The 14,854-nt window shown below is 50.8% G+C and overlaps 1 protein-coding gene across 2 annotated transcripts in view; it reads left to right on the top strand.

Annotated features, from left to right (window-relative positions):
• Nucleotides 1-1,618: 1,618 nt before the first annotated feature.
• The window catches only part of FGF9 (fibroblast growth factor 9), a 48,912-nt gene continuing 35,676 nt past the window's right edge, over nucleotides 1,619-14,854 (top strand). The window contains exon 1 of one of the 2 annotated variants that reach the window (XM_081198047.1): nucleotides 1,619-2,727. In XM_081198047.1, the coding sequence (XP_081054173.1) occupies nucleotides 2,451-2,727 (277 nt within the window). In that variant the 5' untranslated portion in view covers nucleotides 1,619-2,450. Of the gene's footprint in view, nucleotides 2,728-8,562; nucleotides 8,644-14,854 lie in introns of those variants that run through there. The other variant, XM_081198050.1, reaches the window with a different exon arrangement.

Here is a 14,854-nt window from a genome sequence, read left to right as displayed (position 1 = left end):
CTTGGCCTGTGGTAATAATTTGCAGAACACCATTCACTGGGTGTTTTTGTTTTGTTTTGTGGCTGCAGCGCAGTACTTGAGCAGGTCGTCGGTTCCTCCCCAACATCTCCAGAAGAGGCTGGGAGGAGTCTCTCTCTTAAACCCCGCAGAATGAGCGCAGACCACAGGGAGCTGCTATGATCTGGTGCCCGAACTCAGCCTAAGACAGCTCCCGTCTCCCCAGGGTGGGCTTGCGGCGCCCCTGTAACGAGGAGCCATTTTCCGACGGCGGCTTCCACGGGCGTGGCGACCGGAAAAGCCCTTCCCCGCGGAGCGGAGCACGTGGCGGCGCCTCCAGGGCGCCTCGCCACGTGCGGCGGGGCGGGACTAGTCCTCTCGCGGCTCCGCCCCGCCCCAGTTCCTCGCTCCCTCGCAAGGGCCCGGGGCTGCTGGATGCTGCAGGAGAAGCGGGAGACCGCGGGGCGGTATCTGGTTCCCTGGTATCCTATAGACGCATTTCAGTGGCGCGCCCGGTTAGCAAGTGAGCGCTCCTGCAGAGCAGTCACACATACACACATAGCAACCCCCTTGGCCAGAGCCCCGCTGAATTCGGGGGAACTTGTACCCTTGCAAACGTGCGCAGGATCGCAGCCCGTTTTACCTCCCAGGAGTTTGCTCCGCGCGCCGATCGCGCTTTTGCCTTCGCGCCCCCGATCCTAAGGCGCGTCTACGGCCCACCCTTCTTACTGTGCACGGCGAGCCTTACTTACTCCCAGGTAAGCATGTCCTGCCCAACCTTGACTCGGGAGTAGGAAACGCGCACATAAAGCGTGCACACCTCTGAGTATATAAGCCCAGGCTGCGCAGCAGGCTCGCCGCGCGGGGGACCGACTTGCAAACGAAATCGGCACAGAACCGGGCTGGGCTGGAGAGGTTTTCCTCGCTCGCTCTTCCCCTCCTCTCCCGAAGGACGCCCCGCGCTAGTGGATGACCCAGCACCTAAACCTGGGATCCCCGCCTTAAAACAAAACAAAACACACTTTGACCCAGCGCCGCGCGCGCGCTGCACCCCTCCATCTCCTTCCCCACTCCCGCTTTTAATCCCTGCGTCCAGGAGCCCCTGGATCCGCGCGCGGCTGAGAAGTTCTCCGCCGCTTTCAAGCTGCAACGCCGCCGAGGCTGGCGTGCCGCAGACCAGCAAAAAGCCCGAGCGAGGGAGCGACTGACTGGCTGGGTTTTCGCGCGAGGCGCTTCGGTGGCATTGAGCTGGCTGGGATGGAAAGGGAGCGCCGCCGCCGCCGCTCTAATGCAGCAGGTAGCGTTGCGCGCTAGGACCTGGGCGGAATCCGTGGCCGCCCGCAAGCTGGACTACCTTAAACCCAGCCCAATGCCTCTTCCTGCGCCACTTTTCCCTGCGCGCTTGGATGGAAGAGGCACAGTCGAGAGCCGCAGCTCGGCACTGGAGGACAGCGGCAGCGGCGGCGCGGCACCGGGAGCCCTGCGGAAGCGGCACCTGTTCCCAGGCGAGGCAGCCGAGAGAGAGCAGCCGTGGGACGCGTTGTTCGGCTCGGATCGCCAGCCCGGCTGAGCCCAGAGAGGCACCCGCGGTGCCTCCTCCGGAGAATTCGGGATAATAGGATCTGGACGGCAAAAGTTTTCTTTTATTTGGATTTTTTTAATTATAAAAAAAATCTCTTCCCCCCCCCTTCCGGGCGGTGGAGAGGGGGATTCGTCTCAGCCAGCCAACGTGAGATCTCCCATCCACCCTGCTCTTCTTTTTCTTCTTCTTCTCCCGCTTTTCTCCTTGCAGGAGTCCATGCTGATGTATGCAGCCAGTTATAGAGTAAAAACAGCGCATGCCTTCCTGGAGTCAGAATCCATAAAAAATCCTGGCGTCGCCCGTGCATCTTAAATATATCTGCCTATATAACAATAATCGGTGCGTGCAGCTCCCTTTAGAGAAAAGCCTCAGGCGGCGAAGTTGCTATGGTCGTGCTGCTCCTAAGCCCCATGGAGAAACTACGGATTTTTAGCCTCATTACGGTCGGATGGGCAGAAGACCCCACCGCTTGCTAAGAGCTGGAGGAATATAGATGATCCCTCGCCCTGGACCCCTCCAGACCTGTCTGATGTGTTTATAAATATGTCCGTGTGCGGCGCTTTCTTAAGACTAACAGCGGCTTGACCTTGAACCTGGGACAAGTCGAAGCAGCAGATCACTTTCAAAAAATATATATCCTACTTATTATTATTGATGGATTAAAGCAAAGGACATTCTTCCCCTCCATGTAACTACAAGTGGGAGGGGAGAGTGGAGTGGGAGCACGTCCTCCCCCCCACCCACCCAAAAAAAGGGGGGAAGAAAAAGATCTCTACCTTGGGTTTTTGGGCACCGGCACTACAGTTTTGCTTCAAAAACGAGCTCGCCTTCCTCCCCCCTTCCTCCTCCTCCTCCCTCCCCCTCGCTCCTGATGGCTCCCTTAGGTGAAGTTGGGAACTATTTCGGCGTCCAGGATGCGGTACCCTTTGGGAACGTCCCCGTCTTGCCGGCTGATAGCCCCGTGTTGTTAAGCGACCACCTGGGCCAGGCGGAAGCGGGTGGGCTACCCCGGGGCCCTGCGGTGACGGACCTGGATCACTTAAAAGGGATCCTGAGGCGGAGGCAGCTCTACTGCAGGACTGGATTTCATTTAGAGATTTTCCCCAATGGTACGATCCAAGGAACCAGGCAAGACCACAGCAGATTTGGTAGGTATGGGCGATTTAACCTTCTGGTGGCCGTGGGGCTGACAAGGACAGAAGTTGGGTCTTTTTAAAAGAAAAGAAAAGAAAAACCACAACCAAATAAAATAATAATAATATTATTTTTTTTGGTCGGGAGGAAATGGGATGGAGAGTCGATGCTGAGGATTATTGTTGTTGTTGAAACAGCTCGGAAGAGGAAATGCCTCCGGGATTTGCAGATGGCATGCAAACGGGACACCCCTGCACGCGTCCAAGTAAGAGTTTTTTCACCAAAGAGCCACAAGTCTGGAGAATAATGATAATAATAATATTTTTAAAAGAACTGCCGCTCCTCTAGGTTTGTGGCTAAGGGGCAATAGGGGTGAGCATAAGGTGTCCTGTTATAAATAAGGTTAATAGATCCCGTTCTTCCGATGAGTCAGTAATGTGCTTCCTATTTCAAACCCAGTCGCTTTTTTCTTAATAGGGAAGGATCGCGGCTTCCTCGGGCGAAGGAAGTGCCTCGCACTCTTCCCCCACCGCAAGACCCTTAATACCTGCCTCCGTAGATAGGTCTGGATTGTCCCCCCCCCCCCGCCAAAGGATCCCGCCCCTTTATCCTGCCCCCATCACTGTGAGGGATCCCCCTACAGTGAGCGGCTCTTGCGAATAGCCACCGCTGCTGTGGGTGCCTGCATCATAAGCCCAGATCTCTTGGTCATTAAAGAAGGCATTCCTTCGCCTCTCTCCCTCTGCTGTGCGCCCACATGCTTGAGCGCAGGTATCCAATGGGAGCTCCACGCCTGCAGGCGCAGACTTCCTTTCAGAGTTGGGGGGGGGGAAGGTGTGTGTTAGAATCGCAGAACCGTAGAGTTGGAAGGGTCATCTAGCCCAACCCCCTGCAATGCAGGAATCTTTTGCCCAACGTGGTTCTCGAACCCACGACCCTGAGATTTAAGAGTCTCGTGTTCTGCCGATTTCATTCCCGAGGGCTCCTATTTGTGACTCAGCAGTATAGAGGGGCGTCGGAGGACTTCACGTGGTACTTCCGATGCTGTGGCCACACGCAAGTGGGCCTTCTCCTGCCTTCTCAGAGTAGCTCCAAAATGCCACTGAGTTCTTACAACGGGCTGGCGCTGGCCTGATTTTTTTTTTTTAACAAATGTGGAATTCTTTGAAGGGGTTTGGGTGGTAAAATAATGCCACTTTGGGGGGTAAGGCGGGCTCCAGCGGCTGTTGGAAGGAGTTAACTTGTGAGTGAATCCACCTGACAGCACTTAAAACCAGGTCGTAAAAGCAAAGCAAAAAACAAAAGAAAAAGTCCTGTGGTGCTTCTCCCCCCTTCCTTCCCCACCGCCATGCTTGAATGCCAGATGTTGAACAAGCTCTAAACTGTGTTCCTTTTATTGCTTTCGAGAGCTGGGGAGATAATGCCGGGGCTCGCGAGGAAGGGATGCGCTTCAAAGGGGTCATTGGAGATTCGAACCGGTCGTTACATGCAAAGTCATCCGGTGTCACCCTTCGTCCGCCAGAGGCTAAGGGCGTCCTAAGTGGGTGCTAGCTAGTCCTACTCAGGTTGCAATGAATGGCCCTCATGTGCATGAAGTTCAGTAGGTCTACTCTCGGTAGGGCTAGTATTGCCTGCAGCCCTGAAACAGCATCTCCCCCCCCCCTTCTCTGCGTTGCAACATATGCAACACACGTTCTCTTTTCAGGCCTGGGCGCCGTTTTCTCTTGGGAACACATGCACCTGAAAACGAGAATAGTTCTTGAATGCAGTTGAAGAGAAAGGAGGGCGAAAGTCTGCGGAGAATCCCAGCGCTAGGCATGTAAACTTGAGGGTTGCGGGCGCAAAGCAGCAGCGATCTCCTCGGCAGCTCTCAAATGGAGAAAGTTGAGAGATTATGCAGAAGTTGGCTTTGCGCTTCTGTAGATATGCGTCTATGCAGACGCACGCCCCTTTTGCTCCGGGGTGGTTCTGCACGCCAGCAGCAGCAGAGGCGAGATCTGGTGCAGGGATGTGCATGCGCGCTCAAGGACGGGGCTGCAGTCTTTACGGTACGCTGGCTGGTGCGAGATCAAAAGCAGGAAGCTCTGGTGCGTTAAGAGGCGAGATTTGCACGCTGTGCTGGAGCCCAGCGGCAGCCCGCGGGCTCACGCCGCTAGCAGGTGTACGGCGGCCGAGCTGGCGCTCCTGCTACCGCGCGCATTGGCCTTGGCAGCAGCAGGAGGGCACTGCAGGGTCCTACACCCCGCCGCTTCCTCTCCTCCCAGCCGCTCGCCTGAGCTGGGCCATCGCACCAGCTGCTGCTGCTGCTGCTGCTCTGCAGAGCTGCAGAAGACCCGCGTTAGGGGGAGGCGGCTCATTTTACATGCGAAAAGGTGGATTTCCCGATACCGTGCGCCGAGAAGAGATGCAGTGCAGTAACAACTATGTCCTTGTAGTTAAGATTCCTTAATATTCTCATTATCTGTTGGAATATTGTTGCTATATAAATAAAGGTGACTCTAAATAATAATAATAATAATAATAATAATAATAATAATAATATCATCACCACCACAGGCAGCTACTGATTTAAGGGGTGGAGAATGGAGGGATCATTGTCTAGGTCTGCAGTCAGCAACCTGGGTGCCTTCCAGGTATTTTGGACTACAATTCTCATCAGCCTCAGCTCCCATCAGCCCCCAGTCGGTAGTACAAAATACCCGGAGGGCACCAGGTTGGCAAAGGGTGGTCTAGGGTGGCCAAGTACAAAAAAGGACAGAGTGCCTGTACTTGGTAATAGTTTGTGGGTTTTTTTAAATTATTCATGATTAAAAAAGGTGTTTTGGTAGGGTGCAGCTTATTGTCTTGGGATGGTGAACTGGCTCCTGCTTCACCTGTGCAACAGAAGTTCAGGGGAATTTGTCCTCATTTGTTTCTGGTTGCCCCCTATAGCAGTGTTCTCCAACCTTGGGCCTCCAGCTGTTTTTGGACTACAATTCCCATCATCCTTGACCACTGGTCTTGCTAGCGAGGGATGATGGGAGTTGTAGTCCAAAAACAGCTGGAGGCCCAAGGTTGGGGAACACTGCCCTATAGAACTGTTCTGCCACTTACTTGGAAAGGTTATGTGTAGTGGACAACTCAAAAACCTCTGTGATCTCATGGCACTTAATGTGGTGGGATCCCTACACCATCTGTTCAGCTGCAGCTCTCCCTGCGAGGTGATGACTATTGGATCTAGGACCGAAAGGAAAGGGGAGGCAAGGTAGTTTAGATATTGTGAGAATTCTATTCTGTAGCTAAAGTTGCAAACCTCCCGTACGTGCCCTGTACTTGGGCACTGATTTCGCTGGGAGCTAACATCTGGGTAACTCTATATAGGCTCAAGCTGCTGGGCCCCACAACCGGCTTTTATGTCAAGCTGTTCCAAGGGACTCTTGGTTTCAGGCATGCATTATTCCGTTAACAGAATGCTGAGTGCAGTGTGGATAGAAACTTCTCCTGCTTACATCCATAGGGACATCAAGAGGTCAGGCCACACAGTCATGGACAATAAGGCTATCAACGGCCACTAGCCATGATGGCTGTGTTCTGTCTCCACTATGCAAGGCAGTTTGCCCCTGTATACCAACCAGTTCAGCACAAGTAGGGAGAGTGCTGCAGCCACTGCTTGTGGGTTTTATGTAGGCATCTACTGGCCACAGTGAAAGCAGGATGCTAGACCAAGTTTGCGATTGGCCTGATCCAGGTTCTTAAACTACAACATTTCCCAGTATGTCACATGCAGAAAGCAAATAGCTGCAAATGGATCAAACAACCCAGCCAAATCCATATTCCATAAAATAAATTAGCCTTTGGAATCTTCTGAACAGGTTTCATTGCAGACCTTGAGAAACCAAGGTCAGAAAAGTCCTTTCCATAATAATCTTGGCCAACCCATTCAAGGACTGAACACCTTGGGCCCTTGTTCTATTCTGGAACCATTTCAGCTGGTTTAAGTTCTGTACAGAATGCAAAATTAACACAGCGCCTGCTTAGGTAAGGCTTACAGTATATATAAAAGGTGGAGAGAGCGCTCCAAAAAGGATTGGCTTTTTATGATGGTAGTGGGTTAATTGGGAGCAGGCAGGGCAGACAGGTGACCCCAAAATATACTGCAGCCTACCCGATCCTAAAAATATTGACTTGACATTAGTCCAAGTCTGGTACATTTCAGTGTACTTCCTTTTGGATTACTTTTTATCTTGAGAAGTAATTCCTGTTGAACTACTTGTATCTTGGCATCAACATAAGATGGTAAAACTCTAAAGTAATTATGTTCTAGTTTGCCCTAGAGAATGCTGGGAATTACAGTTATGTTTTGTGCCAAGAGAAGTATGGGCACATCTTGGCTCCCTCACCATTGCAGCATCCTTACAATTCCCAGGTTTGTTTTTTCTTTATTATTCAGGTTGTCAGTTATTTTTAAACCAAACTTCATAATGCATGTGTCCATGCATTCCTATGCGTTTCCAGAACCTGCCCCAGGGACTTGTATTTCGGGAGTTGCCCAAAGGCCCAAGCTAATATAGCTGCCCAACACCAGTGCATTTCCGCAACTCAAGGCTACTCAGAAAGTAAGCTCCATTGAGTTAAAGGTCACTGACTCCCAAGCCAGCAGCTACCGGATTGCAACCCTCGTTTCCAATCCGAATTTAGCTGGGTAGCTTTTGGTTCCAGAATAAGAGCAGGCTTCTCCATGCATTTGAGTATTTGTGGGTGGGCGGGGTTTTAAAAGTCATGCTCGGAAATAGGACCCAGGGACCCAGTTTCCTGCTTTGGCTATGCACCCCGCCCCCCCGCTTCTCAGAAGAAACCTTAGACGGGAAGCCTATTTTAGACACGTGCCAGGGACATGTCATAAATGAAGCTGCACCGGCTCAGGGACCCGTGATACTTTTACCATTTTAACGTCTTCCTTTAAATGCAAGCTCTTTTACGAGATCCAGTGTGGAACGCGATCCCCGCGGGATCAAAGCGGATGCTATCTCTCCGGGGAATGTCGGAATTTATTGGGGATTTTTTTTGGGTGGTTGGTTTTTTTTTTGTTGTTGTTTTTGCGTGTGCCTTTGGTGTAGGTAGGACATTGACGGTGCAATACTGGTAAACTTAAGGAATTTTGTACCGGGGATGGGGGAAGGTAGCGTAGCTCTTGCGTCAGCACAACCACTGCATGAGAGGGAGAAAAATCTCACCCTTCCAGAGAGAGAGAGAGAGAGAGAGAGAGAGAGAGCTCTGCTAAGGAGTCATGCTAGTCAACCCTCGTCCGGGCTCCGGCCAGATCAGCTCCCAGCAGAGAAGCAACCGGCAGCACCGGACGATCGCGCCCCCGCTCAGCAGCAGCAGCGTTAGTTTTCGCCCAGGGGAAGCGTGGGCGGGGCTTTCGCACGTGCTTATGCGCGTCACGGACCCTCTATAAACGATCGCTTTCCTATTATTTTTAAAAAGAACGGTGCATAGATCCCCGGCGAAGCGCAGGCGTCTCCGCTCCCCAGGTGTCGTCACGCGCCGGCAGCTGCGTGTCCTCGAGCGACATGCTGCTGCTGCAGAGGGTCCTTGCAGCGCCCGCTTACAGTGCACCTGACGAGTCTCGGGGCTGCATTCCCAAGGCACGCTGAGCTGCGGAGCAAGCCCTGCTTTCCTGTTCATTTATATATAGTATATCTATTGCATAGGATCCGGCTGCTGCAGCTGCATACTCCCCCCCCCCACTTCCCCGGGCTGGGCGTCGCTGCCGTAAAAAACCCTGTTCTGCTGCAGAGAATGACTGGGATAAGCAAGAGGAGCGGGACCTGCAGTACTAAAGCAGCTTCTTCGGGCGCATCCTGCAGAGAAAGCAGAGCGACCCCCCTTCCTTTGTCCAGCACCTCCTGCACCCCCACCTGGCCGAGGCCTCTGGAAAAACGCAAGGGGTAAAATGTAGCAGCCTTAGGACCCGGGAGGGTAAAGTCAGGCAAGCCCCTCCCTCTGGGGAATGACCCCGCTTCGTTGCACAATGTCATTGCAATCTTTAAAACAGATTTCTGCCTTCTCCTTTCTCACCGCCCCCTAACGCCCTTCTGCTTAGTGGGTAGGAGTGAAAATGCAGCTTGCACTCTTCTTCTGTTGGTGCCGCCCCCCCCAACAGTGGCTGGGGCATCCCAGGCAGATGGGTGGGGTACGAATAATAAGACTTGTTAAACTTGTAGCCTGCTTTACCTTGCAAGGTGTTTGGGAGTAGCTTGCACGATTCCTTTTTTAAGGACTTGTGAGGTCAGTTAAACTGAGTGAGGCCCAAGGTCACCCAGTCAGCTTTGTAGCTGAGGGAAAAATATTTGAACCCAGGTCTCCTAGTCCAGGAATACCAGCTACTGCACAATGCCATCAGAGGCTTTCTTTGATTAGCACTCGGTTCTTTACACCAGGCTTGGAGAAACCTGCAGCCCTCCAGATGGTGTTGGACTACAACTCCCATCAGCCCCTGTCAGCATGGGAAGTGGCCAGGAATTATGGCGGCAGTAGTCCAGGAACATTTGAAGGGCTACAAGTCCCCTACCCCTGCTGTACATGGTTTTCAGTATTCAACATTTATAGAGCGCTTGCTTTTCAGAGCTCTTCTTTAGCACAGCCAACCTTACAAGGTAGGTCATTAATTCCCAGTTTTATAGGTGGCGTGTCCACTTATAAAATTGGCAAGCTGGAACATGTGCAGAAGAGGGTGGCCAAGATGATAAAGGGTCTGGAAACCAAGGCCTGTGAGGAACGGTTGAGGGAGATGGTTGTGTTTAGCCGGGAGAAGAGGGGACTGAGAGGAGACACGATAGCCATCCTCAAAGGTCTGAAGGCTGTCACATGGAGGATGAAGCAAGCTTGTTTTCTGCTGCTCTGGAGAGCAGGACCCAAACCAATCCAACGTTACAAAAACCAAAGTTACAAGAGCTTTCTGACAGAGATGTTCAACAGTGGAATAGACTCCAAAGAGAGGTGATGGACTCTCCTTCTTTGGAGGTTTATAAGCAGAGGTCATGCATGATCCAGTTGAGATTTCTGCATGGCTGAAGGTTGGACTAGATGACTGTGGGGTGCTCTACAATTCTATAGTTCAGTCTAACATTATAGCCTCTAAGCTTTAAACTCATTGTGGCAAAAACTATTTTGCAGCGACCATCCTGCTAAGCCAGACCGTTTCCTCTCCTAAGTCTTTTTAGTGTAGCCTTACACCCAGGAACTTGGAATGGGACTGAGTAGGTCCGAAAGGACAAAGGGAAATGTCTACTCTACCTATTTTGCTTTAACAAACTATTCCCTCCAAACACCTATCGTATTCTAGATGGACAGATGTTGCTGGAATCCCATCAGCTCTGGCCAATATGGCCTGTGGCAAGGGATGATGGGAGTTGTATTCCAATAGGCTCCTGAGGGCTACAGGTTCCTCCACCCCTGCTCTACACGAACCCTGTATGCAGATGGAGCAGACTCAGTAGGGAGCTGGTTTAGCCCTTAAGCGCAGTGCTTTGCTTCCATTCAACTGATGGCTGCCATTCTGCTGCCTCCTCTGGGCAAAGCACTGCATACAAGGGCACTGATGCAGCAAAAGCAGAATCTATCCTCCTCCTCTGGTCCTGAGTCTGTACTAGGTGCTGGGTGCATGTGCAATATGCGAGGTCCAGTGTGGAAGTGTTGGAAGTTTCACGGGGTGACCTTGGGCAAGGCATGTTCTCTTACACCAGGCTTCCTCAAACTCAGCCCTCCAGATGTTTTGAGACTGCAATTCCCATCATCCCTGACCACTGGTCCTGCTAGCTAGGGATCATGGGAGTTGTGGGCCAAAAAACATCTGGAGGGCCGAATTTGAGGAAGCCTGTCTTTACACTAACCTACCTCCTGGAGTTGTTGTGAGGATAAAAGGGGTGAGCAGCATGTAATGTCACCTTGATCTCTCTGGAGGAATGGGGCCATATTTGCCCCATTCAAACTGTCCCTGTGCATATATTTATATATGCACACACCTCTGCTTGCTCTGATGATGACCAAAACTTGGCACTTGTGTGTATAGCGCTTGCGCTTTTTGTAGCGCTACAATTTTCTTTAATAAAAGGCGCCAGTTAACTTTCATAGCCTCGTGCTGTTCTGGAATAGGAGCCAGCCCTTTGGAAAGAGGGGGCGATTGGCAATTAGATATCCTGTTAGCTTCAGGGAGAGTTTGCCTTACGTGCTCCTCCAGGCAAAAATCCCTGGATGGGAGAGAACTCATCTTACACCATGGCAAGGAAAAGTGATGCAAAAGCCCGTACCTGCACAATGTCCTTCTCCCGCAGTCTGTGACCTTCCATGCGTAGCTTGTGACTCCAGCTCCGTTTGCACGTAGGTGATGATGCAGCAGCAGCGACAGCCTCCTTGCAAAGGCTGGGGGAGAAAGCTGAGTCCTGCTGCTGCAGATGAATTGCAGTAGCTGTTTCATAGGTGGTGGGCAGGCACTCTCCTTTTAAGTCTTTAGAAAGTGCCTCCTGTGGCTGGTAAGGCAAAATAGGATCACAGCCATCACTGGCAGGATATTTTTGTTCCAGTAAGCTGGGGATGCCCAGTTATGATTTTTCTAAATTTGGGCAGCATAGGTTGGCTGTTGAACAAATATTTTTTTTGAGTCTGTGCACAAACTAATAAATTTTATTATGGCATAAGATTTGGTGGACTAATGCCCACTGCGTCATATGCATATGTTAAGAGCTTGTGTTTTATTCTGTTTTTATTGTGTGACCACTTTGATGATTTTATGTTATGAAGTGGTCCATAAATTTTAATCATTACCACCACCATCAGTAGGGGTGGAAGGGGCCCATGACTTGTAACTTCCAGCGGCGTAGCGTGAGTTGTCAGCACCCGGGGCAACGCAAGTAATTTGCGCCCCCTAACCCGGGGCAAGGCAAGTAATTTGCGCCCCCCCTAACCTGCGAGTTGCCGCTGGCGCTGCCGCCCAAACGACGCCGCTTGCCCGGAGGAGGAGGGGGCAGAGAGGCGAGTAAAATGCAACGGCCCAGCAGCTGCAGCAGCACCGGCGGAGGCGGGGCTGTGAGGAGGGGCTGCCTGGTGCGTCCTCCGCGGCGAGTGCTGAGAGCTGCTGCCTGCCGGGCGCCTTCAGCCCGGACGCGCGCACAGCTCGTCGGTTCCGCGAGACATGCGGCTCCGCTACAGCCTGCGCCCGAGGCTCTTCGGCGACTCCGGAGGCAGCGAGCGCGCCCCCCCCAGATGTTGCGCCCGGTGCGGCCGGCACCCCTGGCACCCCCCACGCTACGCCACTGGTAACTTCAGTACTTTTTACTCCTTGCAGAACTGACCTTGCTAGAGTACTCATTGGTTTGTGATTTCTGTAATTTGAAGTTTGCAATAATAAGAACTCTGCTCATGCTCTTATGTACAAGCAATCATTTTCCCACAACTTATTTCAGCTTATCTGGGCTTATGGCAAGGTGTCAACAGGGCCGATGATCTTCTGATTTTGCATATTAAGTGCATGTGCATATGCAAAGTGAGGCCTAATAGATTTAATAGTACCGTATTTTTCGCTCTATAACACGCACCTGACCATAACACGCACGTAGTTTTTAGAGGAGGAATATCTGTAGGCATGCCACCCGTAGGCATTCCCTCCATAACACACACAGACATTTCCCCTTACTTTTTAGGAGGAAAAAAGTGAGTGTTATGGTGCAAAAAATACGGTATATATCCAGGATGCAAATTCTGTCCCTTTGTTCTACATCAACAGGCTTCTTGCTGCTTTTACTATTTTTTATTCTATTCAAGTATTCCTATTTATGCTATTTCTATAGCAATAGGATTTTGGTTTTTTTAAAATAATGGCAACAGATGACCTTTCAACCTGATGAGAACCCAGGGCCCAAGATTCCCTTGCACCTATTGCACCCCCTAGAAAATCAGTCTGAGGCTCAAACTTAACTTACAACAGCATTCTAACATTCAAAGGTGTGTGTGGATGTTAATTGGACAATGGAGGCTTGTATTGAGGTGTTATAGCTCACCCCATTCTCCAAACTTATGTCAAATAACAAAATAAAAACAGCATACCAAAGTATTAGATTGAAACTGAATACTGTAATACTATTTGTGTGCATTTGGTTGGAAATTATTTCCCCTGTCTTCAGTCAGGCTTATTCCTTATGAGCGTGTTTAGGACTGCAACCTAACTCAGACTTGCATCCCAGCTTCATATTAAGCCAATTGAACTCAGTGGGACTGCCACTTGCTTCCCAGTAAGTTACTTTAGGGCTGTAGCCTTTAAAAATACCAAAAAACCCTCCTCTCCGATGTCTGCTGGCTTTGCTTTGAGCCCGTTGCCAAAGCCAACCCAAACAGGAAGAGCTTCTAAGAGATACTTTAGTGCATCTCTAAAAGACCAGCCACCAAGAACACCTTGGTTTGAAGCAGGCTCAGATAGTATTGCTAAGAAGGCTCCTTTGAACTTAGGAATTGTAGTGGGATGCAGATTGCAATGTCTGTCTTGTTCAGTTTCTGTTAATTGGTTCTCGTGGGAAACTTGCAGATTCTAGCTTCACCAATTAACTCAAGCTGGTGTCAATTTACTCTTGGCAGAAAGCCCAGGTCTGCTTGACCTAGAAACTACTCACTCTGATTGGTTAACGAGCAGCACTCAACTCTGTTATCTAGGGATTGCTAGCACAGTTTGATGTGAGGTGTGTTAGGAGTTAGAAGTGCTGTGTATGGTTATGAGAGAGAGAAAGAGGATTTATTTTGTTTTTATTTGTATGCAGAAACTCTGCTGGTTTTATTTTTTCCTTTTAATAAATCCTGTAAATAGTTATTCTGAGTCCAGCTGACTAGTCATTACTGCCGCAACTAGCTTCTTCGCTGTGCAGGAAAACTCTGCTACGTTTGGGCTAAAGCCAGTAGGGCTATGCCTGACACTTCAAAGTTCCATGAGGTTATGGGCATTGTGCTGCCAGCCTGAGTTGCAGTGGTGTCAGCATCAACGGTGTTGGTTCCAGTAGTTCCAGAAGTTGTTGTTCTCTGGCTGGTTCCTGACCGTGGTGAGCTGGTGACGCAGCGGACTCAAGGACAACAGCTGCAGCGTGTGAGTGCTGGGTGCTGTGGTTCCTGTTTTCTCTCTCGGTGGTCGTGAGTAGCTGGTTCCGGGTTCCAGGGACATCGCTCTCAAGATGGCCTCACAACCAGTTCAGATGGCTTTTGAGCGTCTGAATGACTCCAATTACTTGCTGTGGTCAGAACGCATGCAGGCAGTGCTGCAGAGGGATCGTCTCTGGCAAGTGGTGAGTAAGTTTCCTACGAAGCCTGATGATGAAGACCTCGATAAAGACCAAAGAGCAAGGGCCACAATTGTCTTGGGGCTGGAAGATTCCCAGTTGCCATATGTGAGGGGAATCAAGACAGCTAGAGGTGTGTGGCAAGCACTTAAAGAACTCCATGTGCGTGAGACAGCGGTTTCCAAGCTGTTCATTCGCAAGGCATTGTACAAGGCAATGTTACAGCCTGGGGTTACAATGCAGGAACACCTACACAGTTTACAGTTAAAGTTTTCTGCGCTACAGGAAAGAGACTGTGCGTTAGACCAGCAGGAGAAGGTGGCTATTATTTTGAGTTCTCTCCCGGAAAGCTGGGACAATTTAGTTTTGTCTCTAGAAGGCATACAGGAGCGTGATTTATCAGTCAGTTACGTTACTGGGCGTTTGATTGAAGAATGGCAGAAGAGGCAAGAAAGGTCGGTGGCTGCAGAGGCTTCTACAGGTGGGCGGTTTGGAAGGAGTTCTCATGCCGTGCCAGAGGTGAAGCAAAAGCAGCGTACTGGTGAGGAGTCAGCGTTTGCTGTTAGGCGTTGTTTCCGATGTGGGTCTTCAGCGCATCTAAAACGACAATGTCCGGTGTTGGTCAAGTCTCAGTTGCCGGTGCAGGAGCAGAGACAAGATCAGCAGCAGCAGCAGCGTAAAAAGAAATTCTTCAAACGAAAACAGTCGGCTCAGCTGGTGACCGGCGAGGTCAAGATTGCTGATGAGAAACAAGCCGTCTGGGTGGTCGATTCGGGAGCGTCTCGCCACATCGTGAATTCAGATGAATTGTTTGTTTCCAAGAACTCAGCACAGCGCAGCCAGG

Source organism: Podarcis bocagei (genome assembly GCF_964188305.1).
Source record: "Podarcis bocagei genome assembly, chromosome: 6".
NCBI lineage: Eukaryota > Metazoa > Chordata > Lepidosauria > Squamata > Lacertidae > Podarcis > Podarcis bocagei.
This window is presented reverse-complemented; position numbering and strand designations above follow the sequence as displayed.